General features: G+C 46.1%; 1 protein-coding gene across 1 annotated transcript in view; it reads right to left on the bottom strand.

Moving 5' to 3' along the window:
- CMIP (c-Maf inducing protein) overlaps positions 1-22,936 on the bottom strand; it is a 126,594-nt gene that overhangs the window by 29,908 nt on the left and 73,750 nt on the right. Inside the window, exons 3-5 of the mRNA XM_032195554.1 lie at positions 18,219-18,269; positions 1,774-1,935; positions 580-621 (exon numbers count right to left, since the gene is read on the bottom strand). Coding sequence (XP_032051445.1) covers positions 580-621; positions 1,774-1,935; positions 18,219-18,269 — 255 coding nt within the window. The remainder of the gene's footprint in view (positions 1-579; positions 622-1,773; positions 1,936-18,218; positions 18,270-22,936) is intronic.

Raw genomic sequence — 22,936 nt, 5'->3', positions numbered from 1 at the left:
CTATTTGACACACTTCTATGTCTAAATAAACGCAACCTACAGAAGATAAAAAAAAGTTGAGAGAGTATTTCTACAAACCAAGTCAGCAGGGGGTTAAACTGCAGTGACACATACACATATCCGCACTTACAAAAACAATCCCTTGCTCACATACCATCAGAGATGGAGACATTCTGTATATGGCAGCATTAGCCCCTCAGGAAACTACTAAGCCTAAGGGTTTTATAGGGCACATCTGGAAATGATGTTTTTTGACTATTTAAAGTACATATATAACATTGCACTGTGTAGCCCAGTAAGGAGGCCATTTTGGAAACAGATTAACCCTACATATGCTGTACTGTTTCATGTAACTTGGTGAGGAAACTATCATAATTCTTCTAGGAAGCAAGGGAAGAGAAACAATAAACCATGCAAAAACCAATAGGCCAAACTGGTTTGATCCAGCCCAAATTCATCAGCATTGGTACAAGTGCTTTCATATCTGCCCAACTTCAGTAGGGCACAGGCTTAAGCACTGAGAGGAGTGTTACTGAACCATACGGATTTGTTCCCAGATTCTGACAGAAAGTTACTCACCACAATAATGCTCTCATGGTCTTGAGTGGTTAAGTTGTTGTTCTGCAAGAGTCAAACAGAAGAAATGGATGAGCAAACAGTTCTGAGCTGGCACAGCAGCATACACTGTACTCTCAGCTACCACAGACACTCATAGAAAGGCTCAAGACTGCCTTTATTTATTTTTAGAATAAAATTAATCAAATTAAAATCATTCTCTTAAAGAAGGTCTTACACGATCTGCTATGAGGGGTTGTGGAAGCTTCAATTTCTTCCTCAATACCGTCAGATTCAAGTCACCCCAGCCACGAAAGCTAAGCACACAAACACCAGGATGCCAGAGCAGGATTCAATTAACTGGAAAACTAAAGCTAGCGATAGAGTTCTTAAAATTGTTTTCTGTAGCCAGGCTGTATGTTTCTAAGAAAATTAATAAAAGAACGGTTGCATTGCTGTATACCATTTTTGGTAGTAAAACAACTGCTGCAGTTTTCCTTAAGTTCCTTCTTCTAAAATGGAATCAGTAAAAGCCTACTGGAAGTCACTGGTTTTCACTAGTAAAATGCTTTTGGCTTTCTCAGCAGCCCGATCCATCCTGAGGTTACAGAGCCTACTGCAAGACAGACAGCTGGCAACTTCATTGCTTATCCCAAATCTTTGCACTTCATAATTTGGACGTCAAAAACCTGTTTAGCATTCAATTTCCTGTCCACAAAAAAGTTAACTATCTGAAATAGATGTAAAAAAGAAGAATAGATATCTCTGAAGAAGGAAAGTATTTTTCTTTGACAGAGCTGGTAATAACAGAAAGCTGCACTATGAATCTATTGGTAGATACATTTGTTGGCCTTGTACAAGGATGATCAGTCTTGCAAACAAAGCCAGTGGAACAGAAGTCAAGGGAAGTTTTACTACTGACTCGAAATAAGACTTGAGTCAGACCCATAACAAATTTACCACGAATAACCGAACAAAACCCCATAGCCTCAAGAGAAATGTTTTTTTGTTTTGTTTCCAGACATCTACCTAACATGGGTCAAATTCTTCTCTTCCCTAAAAAGTACAAATTCCACTCAAGTCAGCAGAAGTCACAAGCAGATTTAAAGAAAAAATTTTGAAAGCCCAAGTTAAAATAAAACCCACCCACAAACTTTTAACCATTTGTCTCTTGTCTAAAGGTGACAGTGTCTTGCAGGAGCACGGCTGGGATCATACCTCTGAGAGCAGTTTAGAGACGATCTCCAGTGGGGCTTGGTGAATGGAATCGTCCTGAAGCGGAGACGTCAGCGCCATGTCCACCAGCGTCCTGATCTCCTTCAACACCACCTCCCAGCGGCTGGGGTTACTGAGCACCTTCTTGTACTTGTAAATCTTTTTCTGCAAGGAAAACGGAAGGGTCACGTTGACAGCACTGTAAGCCCCTTGAAAAACTGCCTTGGACACGTGCCTCCTACACACAACCAGCAAGTGGGTTGCTTTGTACTCTGGGTTTTGTCTTTTCTGTTTGCTAAAAAGCTGTACGTAACACATTGAAATGGAAAAGAAAACCTCGTATCTGTAACTACAAATGCAATGAAAAAAATAGCTCCTTTTTATCTTAAAAAGAAGTTTTTAAACTCCAGAGCACCTTTCTTTCCATCACCTCGTCCTGCAAACACCCAACTCCTCAGGCTAATAACAGACACTCGCTATCGCGCTGTTTCCAAAGCTGTAGGACCTTTTAAAGAGAGTTAGTCAGAGGGGTCGGAGGGATCAAAACATCATTCCACCGATGTTTCACTCCACAATGCCGATTGGTGAATTCACATTCAGAATGAATTACAATTAAGAGTAAAAAAAAAAAAAAATCGAACTGCTCCACAGGCGGTTTGGGCTTTTCCCCCCCTATTCTTGAAGGATGCTAAGAAGTTGTGTCGTGACTCCCCAGCTGCGACAGAAACACGCCTGCCGAGTCTCTAAATCTCCCTTGTAGTAGTGTTTCAGTGCTCGGATGAGCACTGCTTGCTGCCCAACACCACCACCCTCACCCCTGCTGCTTCCCCCACCGGCGCTGCCCGCAGCAGCTGGGGAGCAGAAGGCACCTCTTACCTCCTCGGCAGCCACGTCGCCAAACGGCTGGCACAGGCTGCTCGCCAGTATAAATAGCAGTCCCTAGAGGAAAGCCACCCCCCCCGAATTCCCAGAGGTGGCCTGTTGAAACTCTAGAAGTCCAAGGAAGCGATGAGGGGAGTTACAGCACCAACACAAAACGCCGAGAGCAGCTTGCCAAAGCCCCGTCCTCCAGGCACCATGCCGGGAGGGAGCTGCAGGGTTTTGGCTAGCCGATGGGTCCCTTCACTCATCTCTGCCTGCCCAACTCACCCCGCGATGAACGGGAAGTCTGGGTACATCTCGGGTTTATTGAATGACACCAGCTGGGCACTAAATATGGATTTGCCTTTCTTGAGAAATCCCAGAAACTGCCCATTTCACACAGCTTGCAGATTCAGCTGCGCCATCTGAGCTGAATGCCATCAGTGCAATAAAGGCAGGGGACTTTGCAAAGGGTTGGTCTGCTTTGTTTTGGTGTGGGTTTTTTCGCTTTGTTTAATTCTGTTTTGGAGCTTTGCTGCTCCACGCACTTCCCCTTTCACTCGCGCAGGGCAGCTGCCACCAGGCAGGCTGGCTCACTGCTTCCCCAGCAGATCTCATGCTCAACAAAAAACACAATCACCTCCGTACCCTGTCTGAAATATTGTGAACAGTTCATAAAAACACATATTCTAGATGCTCTGGGTTTTTCTGTGCTGCTGGGGAGGGGAGAAGAGGGTAGCACTGGGCTGACGTGTAAAGGCTGATAAAGCAATGCAATTATCTTTTAAATTAAATCCAAGAAAGTACAAAAGCACACTGGCAGTAGTTCACACTTTCACTGCATTTTAAGCCACTGACAAGGTAAAGGAACAGCAGCACAGGCTGCAGACACTACCAGGTGTGTTTTTGATTTCAGAACAGAGCAGAAACCTTTGTCCATTGAAGCTCCTTGGGGCAGGGCAAGCACATAGGCGGTTTTAAGCTACCAGCACTACTTCCATTACCATCACAGATTTCTTGGAGCCTTGAATCACAGAGGAGCTTGAATCATAGAGAGTTTAATTTTTGTTTGTTCATGCCATGCCTCTTTTTAGGGTCTTTTTCTTAGACCCACTCCAGCATGAAGCAAAGTCCGTGGTGCAAAGCCAAGCAGCCCACTTTGTCACCTGGAGCAGCTCCTCTCTGACTGAGGCCACTACACAAAGCCAGCTCCACAGATCTGTTTTCCATGCAGAAATGTCCTCCTTGGTCCTGTACTAGGAAGAAATCAAGCTCGAAGCAGAATTCAAAGCTAGATAAGTGGGGCAGGGGGGCAGTGGTTACTGTGCATCGCCTGCTGTGGGCTGCCCCGCTCCCGGGTGTGACAGCGTGGCTGGGGACAGCAGCTCCTGCAGCCAAGAGGACAGCTGCTGAAAGCAAGCTGCCGGCCCCACAGCAGGACCTGAGCACAAATCTCTTCCCTCCGCCGCCAAATCCCCCCTTGCTTGGGGGTGGGAGGAGCGAGGGAGGCCTCCTTTCCCTTTTAGAGATCACCATGAAAAATTAAAGCTCCGTTGATGCTGACGCACGTAAGAGGGAAGCCAGAAGGAGCTGTGCTGCGCCAGGGAGACCTCCAAAAGCTCAGAGCAGCAGTCAGCGGCTCAAAGGCAGCACCCAGGGAAGCCACCTTCGCACGCACTGTGCCTGTCGCTGCCAAAAAAAAAAAAGCAGACTTAGCAGTCCCTGCTTCCACCTTTCAGCACAACGGGGTGTGCTGTGCTGGTGTACCAAGCTGCAGCCTTCCAGGGAAGTTGCCCGAGTTTCGAGTGATGGTGGGAAAGCAGCTGGAAATAAATAAATAAGTCGGGACGCCGTCCCCGGGAGGGCTGAACTCTGCTGTCCTGAACCTTTGCCCATGGTTACTGTGCTGTTTTTCTCGGCAGAACGTTTTTCACCGTTGAGCGCCTTGCTGAAAGCCTCAATTAAAGCCTGAACCCTATCAGTCGGATACAGAAGCAATTTGCTTTGTATCAGCAAGCACTTGGCCAGCACCGAGCCATCTGCTCCATTCTACCTGCGCCGGCTCCGGAGCAAGCAGAAACGATCCCTCGGGAGCCTAAAACAAAGCTGCCCGGTAATGACCCATGCTGGAGGATCAGCACGTGGACATGTGCAAGGACCTTGTTCCCCCGAACATGGCTGTAAAAGATGCCTTCAGTTCTGCACAAGAAAAATGCTGGGCTGGGAATCCAGCCTCATGCAGATTTCGCTAACAGCAGTGGCTCCCGAGACCATTCCTGCGAGTGACAACACCACGTGCCAGCGTGGAGTTTGACCCTTCTAGTTACTGACCAGCCAGAACCACGCAGCTAACGTCATCCCAAAAATCTTGCTGTGCTGACTCTTAAGACAAAACCGGTGAGTTTAGTAAGTACTGAGAAGCAGCAAGGGGAATAAGCGACACCGACAGGGCACCCTTCGTTCTCAAGTCACTCCAATTAATTAAGTCTTGCAGAAACCCAAAGATCTAAGTCTCAGTCCTCTTTCAGAGGAGGAGGAATTGAAGATAAAATGAGAAAAATTACTTTTGCAGTGTTATTAAGCAAGCATGTGACAAGAATCTGTAGGCAGTGGCTTTTGCCATCAGTGCTCAGAAGCTCGTGAACATTGCTGTGAACAGAAAGTTCAGACGGGTCTACAGTACAGGAAATTTTCAGCTTTTTTTAAATGACATCTCTGTACATTACCCTACCCCATAATGGCTTCATCTGGTAGCTCTTGCTCATTCAGCACCTCTCTGGACAAGAATGGAAATACTGATAGAGCTGACATCTAAAAAAGTGGTCTCTAATGCACCAGAATGGAAGGCATGGCACGACTGCGCCTTTCTGGACCTTAACAAGACCTTGCTCAAAGAACGTCTTTGAGCAGCCTGAGTACTTGATCCAAAAACAGTGAGATGAAGTTGGCCTTCTCCCTGACCAAATTTCACTCTGCTTTGCCACCAGTGGCCAGCAAACATTCTGTATTCTTGAGAACCAGCCTTCCCCTCAGCTACAACTGCCATCGTTACACTAAAATAAATTGCCAGCCCGGACCCAGAGCAGCCAGTTAAATTCTGGTTCTCTGCTCTTTGGTCCTTTTCATCCCAACATCGCTTCTTTTGTGGTCAAGCTTGAGCTACTGCAGGAACATGCATGACTTGGAGGGCTGCACGTGCCAGCAGCTGTTTATTCCTCGCCGAGCACTGAGGGCAGCTCCAGCAGAAGGGCAAGGTTGCCCTCCCGCCCAGCGGTCCTCCCCAGCTCCGCGAGGGGATGCCTAAGCCAAGCTGGTGCTACAGTTTGGTTTTGACGGAGCTTCAGTAAAATGGAGGTAGCTCTTGCTAGACATAAGTAGACAGCGGGGGAAAAAAAAAAACACCGAGCAGCCACTGGAACTGTTTTCTCCACCACTGCAAAACTTTTTGTTAAAATGCTATGTACCAAGAAACAGGAAAGTTGCTTGCAATGTCCCGTGCACGTCTGGCATGTCCTACACAAGTCAGGAGCTGTACCATGTATTCTTGAGCACCACCTGCTGGCATCTTGTCTATTAAATCATTGCCTTCGTGACAACAAAGATGGCATCCCCAGGACTCAGCTAGGTCCCTGTTCTAACACAGGCAATGCTCAAGGTATTCTGAAAAATGGGTGAGAATAACTTGCTGCTAACAGATGCTTCCCTGTTAGCCAGGGATAGGCTGGCATCACCAGGTGGATCCATGGAAAGCCTTTCAGTGTTTACCAGTACGAAGATAAAAGGCAACTTGACTAAGTCTACAAGAAGTGCCATTCCAGGCAAAGGGCTGGGGCCAGGACCGGTGCATATAAATGCTGGCAAAGTGGGGACATGCTCATGCTGCAGCCAACTCCTCCTGACCTTCAGAAGGTTTTGCTAGGCAAATCCCTGATCCTCCCTCAGTGGAGGTCTACATAACACTTCATTTCCTGTCAATCCATATTAAAAAATTCCAAAGAAATCACCAATATTTATGGCACTGAGATCAGCACCCATGAATCTTGGCCCTGACCACACCAAGTGACAGACTCTGCCCCGAGCAGCTCACGGTCTTGATGACTACAGGCAGGAAGGAGAAGCAGAGCAAGAAAGCTGAGATGATTTCCTTGCGGTACATGGCAGCTCAGGACCAGAGCAGGACTGAGCCTCCTGACTCTCAGGCCTCAGCTCAATTGCTAGCTGAGGGCACATTTAACTAACAGCACCACCAACGTACACAGGGCAAGCAGGCCGAACACTGAGATCCCATCGCTGTGTTTCCCATCATCTCCCCGCAAGCCTTTTTTAAAGCCTACATTCATTAACCTCTTTATTTTGCATTGGTGTCTAGCACCTCGCTCCAGGTATCGGTTAACCCGGCCACCCAAACCGGCGCCGTGTCGAAGCCGCCGGAGTTCAGCGGGTTCAGGAGCAGTGACGTGGGCTGAGCTGTTACTAATACACAGGCTGGAACCACTGAACAGGCACTTCCCACCAGCACGAAGCTTGTCCTTTGCTCAGATACCACTGGGAAAACACCACTGGAGGACCGAAAGAATGCTGAAATAAACAAAAGTTAAAAAGGACGCAGCACAGGTTGAGTTTCTGCTTGGGCCCAGAGAGGCGCAATGAGGCTGGGAGACCTGGGGGTTTGCAGGGCAGCCCCTCACTCACCCACCTGCACAACACCAGGCACCTGAGACAGTAATGCACTAGAGAACTTGCTCCCAAATGCTATAATATAATGCTATATTACATATACATTCACCTTCTTTGCCCAAATCTGTCCCCTGGCTGGCCGTACTCCTGGGCTTGTGCTCTATGGTGTGTTCTAGACCACTGCAATGACACCCTTCAACAAAGGTGGGTGGAAAGGAGGAGAAGGAGAGGATATTCTATGCAAGGGAGAAGAAAAAATAAAATAAAATAAAATAAAATAAAATAAAATAAAATAAAATAAAATAAAATAAAATAAAATAAAATAAAATAAAATAAAATAAAATAAAATAAAATAAAATAAAATAAAATAAAATAAAATAAAATAAAATAAAAACACCTGGCAAGCAGGTTGTAAATTTATAGACTCTGCTGAAGACAAACCTGCATGCAAACACAGTGTATCTACTTCCAAAAATTGAAGGCAACTCAAAAATTGTGGCTTCCTTCTAGCCCCCTAAGTGGGGAAGGAAGGGGTTCTCTGGTGGACCCGCTGCCAAGCAGAGAGACCAGGCTTTGCTTTTGCCCGTCTCTTGCTTTTTTCTCTAGTCCCTGCCCTTTGGTCACCAAGATTCAGGAGCGCAGCTGGCGGATCCAAACCCAGATCTCCCCTAGCTGTGCATTCAAGATGCCGTTTGCCAGCTAGAAAACGCAAAAGGCCAACTGCGGCCCCAGCTGCACAGAGCATGGGCTAATGCGGTTACTCTCGTAATCAGACCTGTCCACAGGGGAGACGTTTTTTGGCAGGGCTGACTCCGATGCATTCCCCGAAACCCTCCATCCCTGCTTCCATTTCCTTTTGGCAAACGCTCCCATTCTTCAGGCCCCGGTTCCAGCATCAGCTTTACACTTCAGGTTGGCAAAACATCAGCTCTCATCCTGCACACAGCAACTGCTGTTCCGTATTTTCCATATCAGAGCCAAGCTGGGGTTTGTTTTTAATGTTGCTTTGGCTATGCGGAATTTCACTATGACTGCAGATACACTTCGAGCAGAAGCACAAGCCACACCTTGCTCGTGAAAAACACTGGTAGAGACACAGCTGCGGTCTTGGGTTGCAAATCCCATGCAACGTCTCCCCAGAAGAAGAAACGTTTTAAGATACGTTGACCATGTGGGGTTTGGGATGGTGTTTCTTTTGGTTTTAAGCTTAAGTCGCACAACACCTTTTTCTCCTGTTGTTGGGCAGGGGGAAAATCTTCATTGCAGCTGATGACCACAGAAACTGGAAAGCTCTGCCCTGGGTGCATGCTGGTGGGGTTACAAACCCCTCCGGGGCTGTTTTAAACCATTCTGCAGAATGAGTGAGAAAACCTCCACTGAGAGGTTGCTGGAGTTGCAGAATCAGGGCAGGAGCCAGACACCCTGCTTCATTTACAGAGCTCTGACAGCCTCTGAGTCACCATCAGAGAAGGTTTCAGACATGCTCAGGCACAACTCTCTCCTCCTCCTCCTGTAGGGCCTCGCCGCTGCCTGCTGCAGCACTTTTGGCCCTTTTTGCCAGCGCAGCAACTGCTTAGCGTGGACACTGCCTGGGCATCGGCACCTCTGGGCGCTGCTGGCACAACCCGCGGTTTCCAAAGGGGCGCAAGCCTGACATGCATGAGCTGGAGTCAGCAAAATCACGTTCCATTATATAAATAAATAAATAAATATTGCTGGATGAAAAGCAGGAATATGTGTGCACCGTTCAATTCCACACTCTCCAAAACCCTTAATGGACTAACTGCATTGCAGTGCACGGGGAAAAAACAGCATTAAACTCTAGCAGGAACTGTATGACTGTGGAGTTCAGCATTGAATCAGAGAAAGCAGAAGCCACAAAGCACCGTGACATGAACTGCTACGTAGGTGCAGTCCTGGCTTCGTACAGACCTAGCGTTAGTGACTGCGTTACAGGATGCACCTGACACCAAGCCGAAGTGCTCCGGGTTTCCCGTACCTACATATCTGTGCGCTTTATACCGCACATATGACGGCTGCGGCTGTGGAGCCCGGTCCCTGACATCCACTGGCTCTCAGGCTGCAGCAGGAATAAATGACTTTGCCACCGCAGAGATGAGATAGTGAGTAGGGGAAAAAAAAAAAAAGAAAAGAAAAAAAAAAGGAAAAAAAAGAACATGCACAATCTTATCGTCACTGCACTTTGACCAGGTCTGCCAGAGAAAAAGCCGTGCACAAGGCCACCGTGGAGAACGGCCAGGCAGCGTACCTGCTGTGCAGAAAGCCATCCTGCCGACAGTGCACCCTTCTGACCCCACTCGGGCATGAGAGCTGTTCATCGGCAGTAAAAGGGGACACTGCCTCATCTGCAAGGCTGCGGAATGTCCGCCAGTCCTTTTAGGCACGGAGGGACTCTGATGGGAAGGACTTGCCACCCGAGAAACCACCCCGAATTAGGATTAAGCAGCTGGCTAATGGTAGGAGCTGTTAATAAAAGATAACCTCTGAAAGAGAATCTAGTCCAATTCTGTTTTCTGGGAAACGCCAGTCAGCTTAGGTAGCACCGAGTGGCGTACAGAGCAATTATTTCTTACCAGATATGCAAACCAGATTAAAAAGCCACGTCATCCCTTTTCCTTAGTACTCTGCTGCTAGCAGTGGGCACCCTCGCCTTCTCCTGCCCTCCTCCCCGCTCGCCAGTCAGCAAAACCTTCTAAATGGACGTTTACCCACCTGCTTCACTCTCTCCTCCTTGGCAAATGCATTATTTTGCTGAGTTTCCAGCACTTCAGAGCCATAAATGGCTTTGAGATTGACTTCTCTCTCATGTGCACCTGCATCATCAATGTCGTCAGCAAGAGAGATGTGCAGGGCTCAAGGAGCGTGTTTGTGTCAGAGAGCTGCTGCAGAGCCTTGGGGAGAGCACAGGCACTGGGTACTGATGTGAGTCTTGCAAGCATCTTAAAAGGGACTTTGGGAAAGCAGGGTGTTTCTGCCTGCAGATCGCAGGGCTTTGGAGCTCTGAATTTCCCAGTTTCTCACAGGGAGATGCCAGATTTCAGAGCAGCATCCGCACCTCAGACAGTGCCATCGCTCTGTTCCACATCTTTACGTCCCATCTCACTGCACCAAATCAGCACACAACGCCAAAGCCACTGCAGCTTTTTAGCCTACTGAAACACCACCAAATCCCTGCTATTTGCTCTTCTTTCCCACTATACAAACGCTGCACAATGTGCAAATCCAACCAAGACCCGCAGCGTTCAGCTCTCTGACCCCACGCTGACATCCTTGCAGAGCATCCCGCATTGCTGGGGTGCCACCAGCACCGCCGTGCTTCGGGGACGGGCTGACGCGCACAAGGCACTGACAACCACCCCGCTGCCCTCGGTGCATCTTGCCTGATGGAGTATTCCCATCTCAAATCCTACAGCAGAGAGCGGTGAGGCAAAGGTTTCTGAATGAAGACAGGGGAACGAAAGGAGTACTTTTACTAGCATTGTTTTCTGCTGTTTTTTTCTAATTTTGAAACAATCACTATTTCTAGGGTGAGGGAAAAATACGGCAGTGTGACAGACACACTGGGCATTTGACTTGTAGCAGATGATACAGGCTGTGACACTCGCAACGTTCAGAGGTTTTGTGGATATTAGCAGCAATTTTATAACCCTCTAAGAGAACGTATTACGCATACTCTGATGCTCTGGACGCACAGTAATTATACTGGAATAAATAAACAAGTAAGAAAAAAAGCCATACAAGGCAGGAAAGAGAAATCTAAAACAACACCTCCATCTCCTTTGCTCCTTCAGGCTCCTGTAAGTCTTCTCCAGACACCCATGAAGTAATTGGCAAGAGTCCTCATAACATCAATAATGCAGAACTGGGTCCCAGCGCAGCAGCTTAACAAGGCACTTAGTACGTGCCAACTCCCCGAGTTAGGCTTTCACACCCAATGCGTCGTGCAAGAAGGATAATTACACTCCTGGGAAAGACTACGAGCGCTGTGCTCATACGAGATCTCCGGAACACCAGATTTTTACCTTGCCTCTGCAGCTATGAACCTTACCGAGAGATTCATTTTGGTGCAGCCCTATATTAGGGCAGCTACAGAGGAGTTGTAATTTGGTGAAATCAGTGGTCACCGTGACCCGGAAGTCTCGAATTGCAAAAAATTAGTCATATGGTCAGCCCTGGAATAATGCTGAAGAGCAATTTGTCAGGACGAAAAATGAGGATTCCTCTTGGCCAGTAGTGCAGCATTCCTGAGTAGCAACATACTCCAGCAATTGTAGTTACTCCTCCTCAGAGCCGAGACCTAGGCACACAATAACAACCTGACCTGTTTATTCAGCTGTTTTTGACACCCCTCTATCTTCAGGCCTAATATTAGTTTGAATAGGATAGCATCCAAGTCTAGCAGGGAAAATTTAGAGCTGGTCCTGACTTAGCTAAGGCAAGAAAATATCTAGTTTCTACTCAGATTTCACCACTGGCCGATTAATTGGCCGAAGTCCTGCCTCCCTAAAAAAGCCTCTTTTGGCAGTGCAGGAGGCAGCTGGGGGTACACAAGTGGGTGCGTAGGGCTGGGCGAGGGCAGAGCAGCAGCTCGGATCCAGGCTAGCATCTCAGCACGGTGCCAAGAGCCTCTTTCGGCCGGATGAAGTGCCGTGCCGTGTTCAAAATGCTCAAAACAATAAACTGCTCTACCTGCTTAAAACACCGCTAATGATTTATAACGAGAAGAAATGTCTACTTCCAATTCTGTCAGCATCGTGTCTGTTCTTCATCTCTGTTTTCCCTTCCCCAAGCGAGAGCCGTGCCCTTCTGCTGCTGACAGCAGGGTTACCTCCAGCAGACCGCGGTCCCAGAAACAAGAGGCAAGGCCAAGAGTTTTTCAAGTGACGCCTGGTAACACATGGCCTGAGGCTGATCAAATGTGCACGGGAAAACGAGGGAGCCAACAGACTTCATGTGCTCATGGAAATGTCCTAAGCCAAAAGTAGTGGGGGAGAAGAGTTAACAGCAAAAAATCAACGTGATTTAACTAAAGGGCTGCGTGTATGATGAGATTTCCATGGGTAGCTCCTGACTGGCAGCAGGGTTGTTCAGACCACAGACCAACCACTCCCCAAAGGGTGAGGGGATGGCACCGGAGAGCCCCATGCAGGCATCACATCACAGCTACACCTCACCTCGCCTTTCCACGGAAGCGTAAAGGCAACAGCCAAGCACTTGTGGCCTGCCTTTTGTTTGTCAGAGCCAGAAGCTCGCTCCTTTAAAGCTCACGAGTAGTCAAGCCCACAATGCTTTTAAAGCCCCGAGGCTTTGAAAGGCAAACCTTAATTCCACAGCTTAGGTTCCCATCAATATATCATTGACTCATACACAGACACAAAAGGGAAAAGAAAAGAAAAAAAAAAAAAGCAGTCATCAGCCTAATTGTATATGAATTATTTGTTGCTTCACCTCCAAATAACAGAAAATGTGAAGTTCTGTGTTCTGCTAAAATACCTGAGGTTTTCAGCTAAAGAAAGCAAAGAAATAGCCAAGACAATTACAGTTGTGTGTGCTCCCTAAAAGCCAAAGACAGGGTCTGAAGTCCAGCAGACACTACCCCAAAGAGCTGCTGAGTGTGTCAACGAGCATTATTTTCGCTATGAAGCACAGCACAGGGTTCCTGAGTTGTCACAGGGTATCAAAGCTTCTTCTCTCAGATCGTAAATCAGGTGATTAAACACAAACGACAGACGTGGGCATTTTCAGCCATAACTGATGTGATCCTTTTCCCGATCTCATAGTTTTAAGGCATGATTTACTGACATTTAAGTCTCTAAATTTTAATGCCATCATTTAGATTCTATATAAGCCCCACTCCTGTATCAGCACTATTTTTAATCATTACCATGGTGACAAAACCGTAAAGGTGCTTTTACACAAGGAGGGCTTTGCCACACTTTTGAGAACAGTTTCTCTTAATCTTATGTACTTTTAAAGCACAGAATACCCACCTCTGAACTTTCCCTGTTAGATACAGACACACACATAGCTGGGCAAATCACCTACTGTAAAAAAAATACTCTCTGTTAATGGACAGGGAATTCATAACCTGGACATGGTAAAAACCAGAAAGGGTCTAATTATTCAGGTCAAGTGTGACTTTATATGACAAGCAATCCCTTTGCAATTAACAGGGCCGCTTGTGCATTGAAGTATCTATTTCCCGAAGACACAGATCAAGCAATCCCTCAGGGAACCAGAGAAATATTAATTCAAAATTAAAGTTATTGAGCGAGGGCCAACAATTCTTGTTTTAGCATTCACTGCAAAATGTTTGCAAATCCCAAATGACAGCATTGTTCCAGTTCCCAATTCATGGGAATCAAAACACGGAGTCTGTGTAGAAAATGAATTTAAAACAAGGGTAATGTGTTTGTTGGTGGCGAATGCGTACGCACACGGGGCTGTACAAGCGAGGGCACAAGCAGGCGGTGGAGGGAGGTGGCTGTTCCCCTCCGCTCAGCACTTGGGAGACCACACGTGAGCTCTGTGGTCAGTCTGGGGCCTCTCAGCTGGGCTGTCCACGCTCTGAGCAACCTCATTCAACTCCAAAGTACGCCCTGCAATGAGTGGGAAGGAAGGGGATGTGGGTGGTGAGAGGACCAGATGATGTTCAGTGGTCCTTTCCAAGCTGATCTACTCTACAATTAACACGTTTTCCCTGTCCCTGCTAGCAGATGGGTAAAATCCCTGATCAAGCAGCATTACTCATGAGAGGACAACCGAGAAGTGGTTAATAGCATCAGTAGGAAAGACAAGATATAGGCAAGCCTTTCGAGAAGATCCAGGTCATAGGCACACAAAGCTCCCAGCCTGAGTCATACTTCACGCTTTACTGCAGCCCTAGGTCTATTCTCTCTGCACTGGGTCGATTCAGGACATTCCCCCAAAGCCTTCAGCTGCCATGTTTCATTGCTGCATCATTCAGCTAACCAGAAAACACAAGCAATCCACATCTCCTAACGCAGGCGGTGTTCGGGGTTTACTATCAAGCATGCTAAAAAGGCCCCATGTAACCTTTAGGTTACAGGCAAAAGGTTTGTGTTTCCTCCAGGCAAATGCAAATCTGTACTTGTAGGGCCCTTCACAGGAGAAGACCTCAACACCTCCTGGGAAGACCTCAAGGAGGTTGAATTCCCTAGCAGGGTGGTACTAACCTAGTCAAGAGGTCTTTCCATGACCACACTGTAGTAGGGCTCAATGTTGTCTAAAGGGGATGGTACTTCTGTGTGCCACATGTCATACAAGCACACAGGAACAGGCCTTACCCAAAAAACATTGACATATAAATGGGCAACGAAGCAGACGGATACTGTCAGGGGTACATGGATGGGTATTTGTATGTGTCCCAAAATTACAAGGTCCAGCACCCATCAAAGCCAAGCTTGGCTGTAGTCATCCCCTACACAAATGGCTGGTTATCACCCTATCTAGCCTAGATCCACAACGGGCAATGAACTGCACGTGTTATCATCTTTTGTGTATCCCCAGAAAGTGTTGTTATCTTTATTGATACGCTGCTATGACTTATCAGCTTCCAAGTACCAAAGATTATGTATCATGGTTCCAAACCAACCTCCCTGGTTGAAAGGAATGCTTCCTACCCGACGGATTAATGATTTGTTTATGTATGAGGATTTGGACGGTCGTTTACATGTTCTGTTTATTCTCTGGACAACGACAGTTTGGCTTAGCTATAACCCAAAGGAAATCGGGATCTCTAAAAATAGGCTGAGGTGGCCAATAATCTTTTAGGAGTTGCTGATAGCCAGATTAAACAAGAAATTACGCATAGCCCTTAGTGGGAGGGTTTCAAATGGAAAACCCCAAGAGAAAATGAGCACATAAGGAACAGACTGCCCCGACATCCAGACTGCCTTCAATAAGCACAGCATTCAAGGAGAAAGTCACACCTAAAAAGCTGTGTAAGCATCTTGACAGCTAGTTAGCTGGATGACACATAAAACCTCTTGGAACTGGATCTAAAACATGGATAATTACATGTTGGGTTTTCTCTCAGTTCTGTTTATCTGCAGCATCTCTTTTATTATTCTCTGAGCTGCAGAAAGAAATTATTTTTGATTTTTATTTCAATGTTTGTCTCTTGGAACAAAAATTATTTCCAGGGTGCTGGCTGGCAAATGGAATTCCCACAGTGTGTTAATCCTTAAAACTACGCCACATAAAAGCTCTCACAGACCTCAGCACCTTCGTACAAGGCCAAAGGATCCCCGGTAAGTGCCCGAACCTAAGGAGCTTCCCCAGATGTTTAACAGTACAACAATTCACTAGAGCCAGCTGTTTTCCTGGTAGCTGAGACAACAGGCAGGCCACAACCGAGTCCAACAGCTTGAAGCACAGGAAAAGGAGGCAGAAAGGTATAAACAGAGCCCAGATCTGCTCCCACAACTCTACTGCATGTATTCCTGTTTTAAGACCAAGAGGGTATGCCTGAACCTCTGGGTTCAGCTGGACCCTCAGATGCTTCCACCCCAGCACACAAACAACAGCAAGCTCACCTCTGTGGCGTAGCTGTTCTCCCCCGAGTAACTACTTCAGCTATCTGCACCACTTTGCATCTGTGCTCTGCATCCCCGCAGAAATGTTTTGCCCTATTATTTGCAAGACCACTGGACAAATATATCATTCATCAGCACAACCACCCAATTATAATACAGCTGCAGCGATCGCGCTGCCAGCTGGTGCTTTGTGTAAATGACCCAGTCCAGAAGAATAGACTTCATGGGGTTTTGTGGGTTCCCTCACTAACTGCTTAATCATCAAACCATGCAAATTTTGGAGCGAGATGAACATCGGCACCTGGCTCTTAAAGTCACAGGCTGCAGTGCTAGGGAAGTGGTAAAAGCTTCAGCAGGGTACACCGTGCTCCTCCAGTCTCTAGAGATGCACTGCTTGTCCTGCCTCTTAGATCTGGCATGGTTTCACTTAAACCTGCCAAATATCCTCCAAAGCAAAGAGCAAAAAGTTGCCAGGTGTTCTTCCTCTCTGCTAAGCAATAAAACCCATCAAAACTACCTCCGTGTTAGCAAAGAGGAATTTGTTAGTGTAAAGTACCTGGGCAGTGACTAAACCCTGCCGCTGTTCTTATGGGAAAAAGCTACTTGCTATTCTTGGTAAAGGGAAGGTCTTTCGAATCAAGATAATGTTTCACTTGTTTTTCAAAAGTCAACTTAATGGGGGTGGGGAGGGAAGCAAGGAAGCAAAAATAAAATCTACTTTGCAACAAGCTAAATTACTCAGAGTTTCCCAAAATGAGAGGCTTGGTCAGAAGCGTTGGAAAGTTTAAGAAATACTCCTTTAAAAACAACTCCCACAGAGCAAAGCTCCCTCTCCATGACCGAAAGGCATGTGAGCAAGCCAGGTCATTCTGTCCAGGCTTTTTCATCATCGTTAAATTGATGGGGTGGGACCAGGTTGCATCTTTATACGCTCTTCACATTTTTCAGAGCTGTGTTTCCAGCCCCGATCTTGGCCTCGCTGCAGGAGGGAAGTGGGCACATGCCACCGGCACGGCGGTGCCTCAAACATCCTGCCCGGGGACTAGGTTCTGCCTTTCTCTGATCGTCCTTGCCTGCCAGCACAGGAGGGAATTAACAGCCAGACAGAGATAGTGTCTCTGCATGCTTTAAGCTTCAATGCCTCTTTGTTATCCTCAGGAGTTGTGAAGAAATCAAGGCCAGCTAGGCATTGTGTTAATGAGACTGTCAAGAGGCCAAAATAAAGTGCCACACCAGGGCCCAGCCTTCTGCTATCAGCACCGCTGTCCCACGCTGATTTGGGCAGCCGGGAGAACAGGCTGGAGAATATGCCAGTGGTCTGGAAAAGGAGATGTCGACACTTGGCTCCTACTGATAAGAACCTGGACCCACTCGGCACACCATGCTGCCAGCCGCTGGTGGCTATACAAAGCCCACAAACCCTGCAGTTTTGTCACACGACTATTTTCCAACAGCAGTGCTATCAGAAACACCTACAGCCAAACCAGTTTGGTGGGAGGGACTTCCTTATATTTTCACATGTGGTTGCTGTCAGCAGGCTGAAATCTTGATAAGCTACGCAGCCAACCTGGCTGGCTTTACTGAAACCCTGCCGCAGAGAAATCCGGAGCTGCAAAGCCACCGTTTTGTTTCACACTGCCAGGCAGAGGACAACCGCACTCAGCATCTGGCCCCAACTTATTTCCAAACTGCATCTTGGATCCATACGGATTCCATCCAAAGGTCAGCAGCTACAGTGTGTGATGAGGAATGTTCTGCTTTGGAGACACAATGTTGTCACTGTGATCCGCTTCCCCTGCCCAGAGCAAGCGGTCCATTGTTCCCACTGAATGCGAGAAAGGGCTTGAGATCTTTGAAATGGAAACTGCCTTTAAATCCAAATCATTTAAAGCATGGATGCAGACTGATGATACTTACAATAAGCGACTCTGAAAGACACTCTTTCTCCATAGTTTTGCAAAAAAATAATAAAAAAAAAAAAAGAAATCAAAAAGCAACCCAAGTATCCCAAGATGGGCTGCAGTCATTCCATAATGTATTAACTTCACAGTACAGAACCAAAACCATCCCATCTCTACACTGCTTCCATGTGAATTTACGTGCTATCTCCTTTTTTGAAACCATCAGATGTTAATAACAATAGGCTACGTAACAAGTGAATGAGTCCAGTCCACTTCATTCACTATATGAACATGTTGGAGCTGCAGAGACATTCTCATTTAGGGTTTGTGGAAGTGAAATGCCATTCATGGCTCTCACAATAGAGGAACAGGGAACGTAAAAAAGCAGTCTTAGAGACATGGAAGGAAGACTGAAAGGTGCAGGACTTACCTTCCACTGCAAAGAATGGAACCACTGATCCCTCAGGTAACTGTTTGCAGCCTGTAATAAAAAAAGTTGCAAATAGAATCATTAGTTTCTATCAGCGTTTCAGATCACTGAGCCAAAACTAAGCAAGTCACCCATGTGTGCCATAAAAGCACCAAGGCTGCGCTCACTGTATTCTTCGAACTTTATGACCTTGGCTAACTTCAACCCCAGCCTCACCAGAGTGAGGGCAACTCCTCACTCAGAGCTACAGTTTGACATTACAACCACTTTATTTTCATGGAAAGCAATGGCACAGAGACCTTGCTGCAGATGCAAAACACTGAACCAAAACCCTACAAAACATGAACCTCCTAGGAAATGGTGTCCAGCCCAAAGACTGTGAAAAATCCTCACTGATTTCAATCAGATCTCTGATGGCTGTAGGGCATTTGCTTCTCCCATTAATCGCAGCGAGCAGGGCAAGAAGATGGGCTGACATTTCACTCAGGGGTGTTTTTTTTTCCATGTGCCAGCCTCCCCTCTTGTCCTGTTCCTCAGCTGGCCACAAGGCGATCCAAATAACGCCGCGGCTCTGTCAGCGATATTAAAACAGAGGGAAAAGCACAACACAGACGTGCACACACATGCATGGACTGCAGCAACTGCATAAATGTTGCAATAACTGCTCCCAGGGATCTCCCCTTTTTGTCCGTATTAAGCAGAGCTGCCAGAAATTCTCAGTGTGGAGCCAGGTTCGTAGCCAATGAAGGAATAGTTCAGCGCTCCCAAAGGTCAAAAGGCTCGGTATCAAAAAATATAAAAGCATCCACAGTGACGTAAATACGCATGCCTTAACAAGGTGACATAAGTTTGAAATATTTGAGTGGGTAGAGATGCCCTTTGGCTTTTCGAGCTCTATCTCGTCCCTGCCAGTTTTACTCATGATGCAAAATGTTTTACACAATCAGTGAAAATTATAGGATAGCCCGTCTAGCCACGTTAAAAAATGGTGAGGTTTCTTCACTAGAGAAAAAAAAAAACACTCATTTCCTGCAAATTAAAGCATCCCTTCAAGAATTTTTACTCTCCAACACCTTTTTAGACAAATATGCACTGCAGAATGAATTTCACTTCCTGGCAAAGTTCACTGATAACGTCAAGAATACTCGAAGTACAAATATCGCATGCTTAACAAAACTGCGTTTAATCTCAAGGTCAGATACTGATCTCACAGAGGAACAAATTTGGACTGATTTCTCTGAACTAAATGGAGTAAATGCTCTTTTGCATATGCATTACATGATATTTGGTTTTATACAGAGATGAGATTCAATTGCTCCTGTAGCAGATCTCTAGGCAATAAAGCTGAATAAATCTATCACAAAGTCTTGACTGACCACAACGCTTATCAAAAACAAACTTTCCATCTCAAAAAGTATGCTGACTTATCAGAACATGAATTTGCTACAAACTGAAACAAAAAACATAATTTTCTTCCTTTTTTTATGCAATGGAAAATTTTGAAAACATTAAACACTTAGAGAGGGGTTCCTTGGGATATTTGGTTTGCCAATATTTAACAATTTTCTTTCTGCTATTTACCCAGTGTTTTATATACACATGTATGTTAAAATATGTAAGGCAGACCTTTTACCCACGTATGCTAAAGAACTGAATTTCATTTAATATTGTTTATACTGTATTTTATTATAATAAGAAGGTCAAAAAGAAGTTGACACAATAGGACATGAAGAACATTTTTGCCATAATTAAAAAGGCAGAAAGTAAATATGCTTAGGCACTTTCTCCATCTCTCTCTCTTCCTGCTTCCCCTCCCTTCCCCTCCCTTCCTCTCTCTCTCAAAAACATTTCATGGAGAGGAACAAAAACTCTCACAGTGTTTTTTGGATAAATATCCCTGTAGAAGTGAGTGCTCACGATGACTCTAGCTGGAGTTTCAGATCTTGTTACTCATGGGAAAAACCTCTGCCAGCACACAGGGAAAAGACCAGAAGCAGAAGTGGCTGCTGCTGAAGGACAAGACTGTCAATAGGAACAATTGTCAGTGCCAGTAAAACTCAAAAACTGCAGCAGCTGATATTTGGAGCACTCTATCAGGAACTTCAAGTCCATTAACAACTTTGTCAGAAGAATATATGTAGATATTTTTAATCACAGTAACCAAAGTGAGGCCCTAAGCCCACAAGCCTGAACATCCAGCCACTTGCCTTTAAAGAAGGGCTGAAAATATTTGTAGGCTTGAGCCCATATATTATGCAACAGCGCCATTAACAAGTTACACATCCATTACTTTCTTAGAAAAAAAAATCATAAGCAGATTGAGCTTACAGGAGCTATGCTTACTTACTAAGACACTGATATTTAAGTTGATAAAACCCGAAATATTCTAAGGATATGAAGTACTTCTCTCAAACAGGCAAAACACCAACCTGACTTAATCTCTGGTCCGATCATAACGTGGCTTGAGCCAACATCCACATGAAGCTAAAAAAGAGCAAGCACTACAGCACTACGTGGGAACTGCTGAGAACCATTAGTAACTGTCCTATTTTTGTGATGTCAGCAACTACAGGCTGTAAGAACACTACAAATATATAGAAAATACTACGTGTAGATAGATCTTGCAACCAACTGGAGCCTTACATAAATTGGATGACAGAAACTATTAATGAGGACAACAGCGTCAGGCAGAGGTAGAGACATCAGGTGACTGCAAATACTGGAGGAGAAAACAAAGAAAGAATGATATAAAAGGCAAAAACAAACCAGCAAAGACTTGTTTCACTTGAAAGCAGTGGTCTACAAAAAGCATTTAAGAATAAAGTTAGCAAAGTGAGGCTGCTCCAAGCAGAGGACCAAGCATTGTCTATGCACAGGCTACACATTGGCTACTGGAAGGGAGAAGGAATCAAGAAAGCTTGCACCTGGATCTAGGTTGTGAGCTTGAATTGCTCTAAAACTGAATTTGAGCTTTCTTTCAAGATCACTTCCAAGGAAAACAAAGACAAAGAAGACCAAGTGAACACAAAACTGGGAAAAACAAACCTTTAGGGAATCCCCACGCTTCTAGTAGCGATCAGGAGCCAACGGTAAGAAGAACGTAGAAAGCCCGTGGTCATTTCAGCAGCTCCCCACACAGTGTTCAGCACAGATAGGCTGGATTCACGTAACCAGGGCACGGTTATCTCAGGGGAGCTGCCTGCCAGCAGCTCTCCCCCTGGCCGGCAGCAGAGGCTAATCGTGCCAGCGCACCCTTCCGCCCGCTAACCCTGGCGAGCTGCAAAACCACAGCCATCCGCAGGAAGCACCGGCCCTTGGCAGAGGCCAAGCATCATCCCGTGTTCCTCCCTCTCGTCCAGGCTTGCACGGAGAAGGGCAGCCCTCAGAAACATTTCTTTCTTATGGGAGGAAGGCGGAGTTTTGCAGCTGGGGTGACAGATGACCACCAGGCTCGCTAGGGTGCCCAGCTGCCCACTGTCACACCGATGTACTCAGGGCACTGCACATTTCTGGGGTTTGGGGCAATGAGCACTGAAGTGTAAGGCTGTGGAGGGAATTGCGATTCACCCACAGGAGCTGCCCACACATTTATGGTCTGGTCTGATGTGTGCTCCCGGAGCCCAGCACCTCCACAACACCACCTGCTTCTGCGTACTGCAGCTGAGGGCTTAGCCAGTACAACAAAAAGGAGAGAATGAGACACAAAAGACCTTCAATGGGTTTTTCCCATTTAATGATGTTTTTCTTACTCTCAGCCTTGCCCGCAGAGCACATCAGGTTCTCCACCACTACCTCCGACAGCTCCAAAACCCTGCCAGTTCTCCGCCTGCTGCTGCCCCCAGCAGTCAATGATGCAGCCAGGAGATGTCCAACGTATTTCACCCCAATCTATCTGCAAAACCATCACTTTGGGTTCCCTGGGGGTTCGGTGTGTTCACCCCAGCGAGGCTACAGATTTTGTTCCCAGACAGAAGGGCTTTAGCAGGGATGGCACAAGGTTTGGGGCTTTTTGCACAATCAGGGCCTCCTGTTGTTTTCAGACCAGACAGGAGAAAAGCACTTTAGAAAACAGGAATGCATGGCACTAATATCTGCAGAAGATGCAGGAAGATTACTACTACTTGCAGCTTATTTCTTTATTATTCCAAGGAGCAAGAAGAAAACCTGCTTGAAGAATGCCTGCTCTAAGTGGTACTTCTGTGTGGTTCGGGGTTTGGCTTTGTTTTTGCTTTTAAAGATGCTTTGACCCTGGTACTGTGTTCTGAGGGATGTTATATTCCAATTTGGGCATGCAAATATGCACTCAGAAGGGAAAAGCCAACCAGGATCATCTACAGTACCAACTTTACTCACAGGATTCATTTCAACAGTTTCAAAAGGACTGCTCACAGGAGGAAAATTGTACAAGAGATTAAATGCCTGCATATACACAGCTTCGGTCAACGTCAGTGCAATGTAATGTACAGATGCACAGCAAGGGAATTATTTTTTTCTGCACCCAAACTACTTCATTTCTTAGCCAAGAGTAGAAAGACAGCTTATCATTAAAAACAGTGAATTTCTAAAACCTAGTGTGTTTTTTTCTAGCAAAAATAGGAAATCCAACACTTGTTGCATGCCATTATCGCAGCTAATATAAATACTCACAGCTCCACTGATACCAACATGCCTACAGCAACCAGCAACTACAGAAAACTTGTCATTCCCATCACACCACA

Source organism: Aythya fuligula, chromosome 12 (genome assembly GCF_009819795.1).
Source record: "Aythya fuligula isolate bAytFul2 chromosome 12, bAytFul2.pri, whole genome shotgun sequence".
Classification (NCBI taxonomy): domain Eukaryota; kingdom Metazoa; phylum Chordata; class Aves; order Anseriformes; family Anatidae; genus Aythya; species Aythya fuligula.
This window is presented reverse-complemented; position numbering and strand designations above follow the sequence as displayed.